Raw genomic sequence first — 5,563 nt, 5'->3', positions numbered from 1 at the left:
ATGTAGTCATCTGGTGCTATAGACTTTTGCTTTAGCACTATTTTCATTGTGTCCCATAAGTTTGGGGCATTGATTCTAGAAAGTCTTTAATCTATATCTGTCTCAACCCATTTTTCATTCTGTATAGAGTTGTTCAGTTCCCTTGGGTTGGCAAGATTTCTATTGTTTCTGTTGTTGTTAATATCTAGCTTTAATCGGTTTTGATCTGACAGGATGCAGGGAGATATTTTAGTTTTCTTGTATCTATAGAGACTTGTACTCTGTTCAACACTTTCAGGTGTCAGTTTTGGAGAAAGTTCTATGAGATGTAGAGACGATCTGTTTACATTTTTATATGATACATTTTGTGCATCCCGTCACTGTAGCAGGTGCACGAGGCAGTTAATTGCTCATATTACACTTGTACTAAAGAGACGGAGATGAGTGTTCAGACTACTTCTTTTTTTCTATTCAGTCTAAGACTCTTGCCCATGCAGTAGTGCTGTCCATATTTTGTTCACTTAAGACAGGATAATATTTTTTAAAATAGTTTAAATGGAGAAGATTTTCATGGAAGTAAAATGCTCTTCTGAGGAGCCATAGGTTATTGAACAGAAATATCAGTATCTGTGTAGGATATGACTGTAAAAGTTAAAGGCTAACGAGGCCCTAGTTGCCTTCACAATAATTCAGGCTACAGCCATTGCTCTTGTTGCTCACCAGAATGTTGTAGTTAGACCCTATTAATAAATTAACCACACACATTGGTCATAGTGCATGAAGAAATCAATCAGGAAATGAACTGGTATCGTTGTCGTTGTGGGTTCACTTTCAGGTGTCAGAAGATGCTACAACAGCAACCGAGGGGAAATAGTCATGCAGCCTCATACAGCTGTCAGTTACAATAATGTCTGGCCTGGCAAGATTTATTCATAGGTGCCATAGATTATGATCATGGCCAAAAAGTTAAAAGAAATGGGTTTTAGTACTAGAATGAGACAGACATCTCTAGTGAGTGGATGATTTATATTGACACTGTTAATATTTACAAGGACTTTGTGATGTTACTTCTGGACAGGAACTTAGTTTGTAATGAAACCTATAAGTGGAACAAGTAAGTCATACATTTGAAAATTAGAGGAGCACTTTGAACTGCTAACATAAACTAGCTAACAATATTCATATGTCATTGATAATGAGATTACACAGAATTGTTAAGGAGAGAGCATAGTGTGGAAAAAACTTAGCATAGTCATTTGGAGAAGTAACACTTGTGCTATTTGCCTGCTAATAAAACAAAGTCTCTCTCTAAATGGTAGGCTTATCCATTTCAAATTTATCTTTTTTTTTTTTTTTTTTTTCACCGTTTCCTAACTTGTATTATACAGTGGAATTTGCAATGTAAAAGTAACAGGTAAGAAAGCCCACCCTGAGCAGGGCATGGTCCTCTCAGCCACCCCTTCGGAGACCGATGAGCTTGGAAAGTTTCTCACAGTTCTCGAGTTTCATCGACTCCGCTTTCTGCCGAAGTCGCTCATCTCTGTACAGCCCTGCCAAGTTGGTCAGCTCCGACTTTTGCTGTTTCTCCTTCCAACAACTTGTCTGGGTGTAATCGATATAATCTTTCTCTATTGTTTTCTCCAGGTCACGAAGAGAAGCCCCTTTGTAGGCCTTGTCGAAGTTTTTATCCACAAAGTAAGGCACCTGCAAGTTCTGCGTTTCTCTAGAAATGGTGTAGCCCAAGGTTGATTTGTAGAATAGGCTATATGGGGGGTTGGCAGCCAGCAGCTGAGTGATGGCAGAGATGATCACAATCACCAGGACTGGAAGCAGCTGAACAAACGCGGAATACGGCGACTGAGGTTTGTCTTCTTCCTCTCTCTTGTGTGTCTGTGTCCTTTCATGGCGGTGCCGCTTGCGGTAAAAGTGACTGTCATCTGTCACGTTTGAGAACATGTGAATATTTCCTGAAGGGAAATGTCCCCCGAAGAACACATTAAATAGTTCCTCTGGAGAGATGTCAGCTTCAAAATCTCTGTAGTAATGATAAGATCTGGCTCGAGGTGCAGTGAAAGTCACCTGCTCATCTCCATACGCATCATAGCGGAGTCTCTTGTCGGGATTGCTCAGAACCGCAAAGGCATTTCCTATTGCTTTGAAGGCGTCTGTTGCTCCAGGAGCGCAGTTCTTGTCGGGGTGAAACTTGAGGGCAAGCTTCCTGTAAGCTTTCTTAAGCTCTTCATCGCTGGCATTGCGAGAAACACCCAGAATTTCATAGTAATTTCTGCACTTCTTGATTCTTTGTACTCCAAGTAGCTGTTCCTCTGTGTAAGTGGAGTTCCCATCTCCCTGCCGGCTCTGAGTCCATTCATTCTCAGACTTTTTTTCCTTTTGTGCCTTCATGCAGTTACAGCAACCACAGGGATCAGGGCCTTCAGCTCGTCTGTCATCTGGGTATTTGTTTCTTCTGATTGCATCAATGTAAGTGGCCGTGTTTTGTAAATAGCTGTTAACCGGTCAAATTCTCTCAGTGGACTGACAGTTCTGTGACCTCGGGGACCCGCGTCTGTCAAATTCCCCCTTGGGTCCAGCGCTCCCCGCTGCCCAGAGTGGCCGCCATATCGGTCTTCAGTCAGCAGGTCCCAAATTTATCTTTTTATTTTATAACTTTTCAACTCTGCACATCTACTTACCCTATAATTACAAATATAGTTACAAAAAAGATTTTAGAGGCCATCAACCCAAAGTGTCCATTGGATTAAAAATTTGCCTAAAGTTGTATTTACTATTTCTGTTTGTGTCTGTTTTTTTTTTTTTTTTAATTGAGGACATTTCAGTCTCATTAGTGACATGTTTGGTGTGCCATGTTTTATACCTGGAATCTAGACAAGTTTTGATATAAAAGGAGGGTTGGGGAAAGCATAGCCAATTTTATATTCATATGCTGCTGAGAACTAATATGTTGAATTAGAAACACTGCTGTAACATTGTTTCTTTGGTTATCCATGACTATCCTGTCCCTATCAGCATTAGACATGACTCTTATGCACAATAATGTCTATGGATTAATATGAACAATACGGTAAGAGCAAAGTATATAAAAATGGCAAGGAATTTTTTTGTTTTATTCCTTTTGCTTATTTATTTAGTTTTTTTTAAATTACAGCTTATTCAATTTATATCACCACTCTAGACCTCTCTCTCTTTTCCTCCCAATCTCACCCTCGCTTTCTCATCTCCTTCCATGCCCCTCTCCAAGTCCACTGATAGGGGAGGTCCTCCTCCTCTTCCCTCAGACCCTAGTCTATCAGGTCTCATCAGGACTGGCTGCATTGTCTTCCTCTATGGTCTGGTAAGGCTGCTCCCCCAGCAAGGGGAGGTGATCAAAGAGCCAGCCAGTGAGTTCATGTCAGAGACATGAAAGACTCTACCCAGCAAGGTATCAAAACAGATGCTGAGATGCATAGCCAAACTTGGACACAGTGCAGGGAATCTTTTGAAAGAAGGGGGGAGGTAGAAAGACCTGGAGGGGCAAGAGCTCCACAAGGAGAGCAACAGATCCAAAATTCTGGGCACAGGGATCTTTTCTGAGACTAATACTCCAACCAAACACCATGAATGGAGATAACCTAGAACCCCTGCACAGATGCAGCCCATGGCAGTTCAGTCTCCAAGTGTGTTCCCTAGTAATGGCAAGGAACTATCAATACTGTTTCAGTTGAAGTGAAAGAAGGTCACTAGACCCTCAACTTAGATTATAATCAAATTAATATTTCCTAGTATCACATGGTCTGTATCTGTGTGGTATGTATGTGTGTGTGTGGTATAGTACAGAAGAAGTAGAAGATTAACTCAATTTTAACTTAATGCAGTGTTCCATAACAGAGCTTCCATAAAGTCACCATCCATGATGGAATTGAACTTTGCAGTGATATAATTGTTATGGATCATCCAGCTTGTATACATTATTCTAAACCCAGGCTACATACCATATTATTTAAGTATACTATACAATTATACTACTCTAAGTAAGCTCAAGACACTCATTGTTTTATCAAATTGGACATGAGTATATTCCTTACCTTAGTTTGTTTCTTAGTTTGTTTCTGATACCCCATCTAAGGTGAAAGACATCTGTACAGATATTTTGAGAAAAATTAATAGAACAAAATTGAAGAAAAATGTGATACAAAACATATGTTTTTAAAGTACTAGAGATCAAAACATCTTGGGATGTTAAAAGTAAGAGTAAGATCAAACTTTTGCTAATAGAGAATAAGATTAGTGATTGACAGGCAATTTCAAAACCAAAATGATTGTATGGTTTCCCATAGCTGTCACAGCTTCACAACAGTGGGAATTGTAACATTTCAGAGAAGCCTCTAATTTTAAAAGATTTTCTGTCATTTCTTTTATTTTGTTGTATTTTACCTGACAGATGTATTTATTTTTATATGACAGGAATACCTTTATAGCAGTAATTAAAAAGCATAATGAACAGAAGTTGGCAATAAGATATTTTATTTTTAATTTGAAGCAGTGTTTTTTCATTACATATAAAAATATAAATATCCAATATATGTATAAATCAAATAGAACTTCTAATAAAATAATGTTATTTAGCCAGTATTATCTTATAGTGAAATCCACTCAATTTGTCAGTGTAAGGTTTTGATAGTGAAAAAAAAAAAATCTCAAACTTGAATTTTGCACAATAAGTTTGCCTAAATAGTTGCATAATTTGAGTTATCAACTCACTTTGTTTGATTAAATAATTCTGTTGACCATTTATTTCACCTTCATTCCTCTAAATGTTTAACATACACCACATTTTCGTGGCAACTGTGCTCTGTTCTGCCATTATCACACTGAAAGCAATGTGAATGTAGTCCCTTTGGTAAATGGTTAGCCTCGTTGATAGTGTTTACTATGGCTCTGTCATATACCCGAAGATACATAATATCACATACACAAAAATATTAAAGTGTCTTTTTCTGAGAACTCAATCAAAATAAATATATTTCAAAGATTACTTAGTTAAAACATACACTATTTAAGTATTTCATATTTGGAATTTTCAATATGCATTATACTATATTTGTGGGGTAGCCATTAAATTTAGAAGCTTAAGGGGTGTTGGTGAATGTAGGAGACATTTTCAAACAATTTAAATATTTACTGAATAAAGAATTGAGAACATCTTAGAAAACTAAATTTCATAATATACTTATGAAATAACAAGTGTGTTTGCCATGGTTTCATGGAATAGCTCATATCTTCCTGAGCCAAACATAAATTATACTATTAAAATCGACACAGCAGGCAGCCTGAGGAATGTCACATCATGCCAGTTTTGAAAGTAATATCAAAGAGGTGAATGAAGAAGATCATGGACAGCAGGCTCCATCACACCAGCAAATTGAGTTTAGAAACCAATTCCATTGGGGTGGACAGTAGACATGCATCTCCTTGGTCATTAATATAAGTGATATACTATGCTGATCTTACATTTATTCTAAAATAACAAAGCTCCATGTCTTCTCAGCATGTTCACCATAGCAAATGTACTTTAAAGATAACCAGA

The 5,563-nt window shown here is 37.7% G+C and overlaps 1 protein-coding gene across 1 annotated transcript; it reads right to left on the bottom strand.

The window, feature by feature from the left end:
• Nucleotides 1-1,338: 1,338 nt before the first annotated feature.
• LOC129692830 (dnaJ homolog subfamily C member 18) lies at nt 1,339-2,608 on the bottom strand. Its single transcript, XM_055629337.1, has one exon. The coding sequence runs from the start codon at nt 2,380-2,382 to the stop codon at nt 1,429-1,431; it is 954 nt and encodes a 317-aa protein (XP_055485312.1). The 5' UTR covers nt 2,383-2,608; the 3' UTR covers nt 1,339-1,428.
• Nucleotides 2,609-5,563: the final 2,955 nt, after the last annotated feature.

Source organism: Psammomys obesus, unplaced genomic scaffold, assembly GCF_907164565.1.
Source record: "Psammomys obesus unplaced genomic scaffold, mPsaObe1.curated_primary_1811, whole genome shotgun sequence".
Lineage (NCBI taxonomy): Eukaryota > Metazoa > Chordata > Mammalia > Rodentia > Muridae > Psammomys > Psammomys obesus.
This window is presented reverse-complemented; position numbering and strand designations above follow the sequence as displayed.

Bases quoted from the DNA above. Each gene is read 5' to 3' on its own strand.
- LOC129692830 (XM_055629337.1), bottom strand. From the start codon at position 2,382: ATGAAGGCACAAAAGGAAAAAAAGTCTGAGAATGAATGGACTCAGAGC.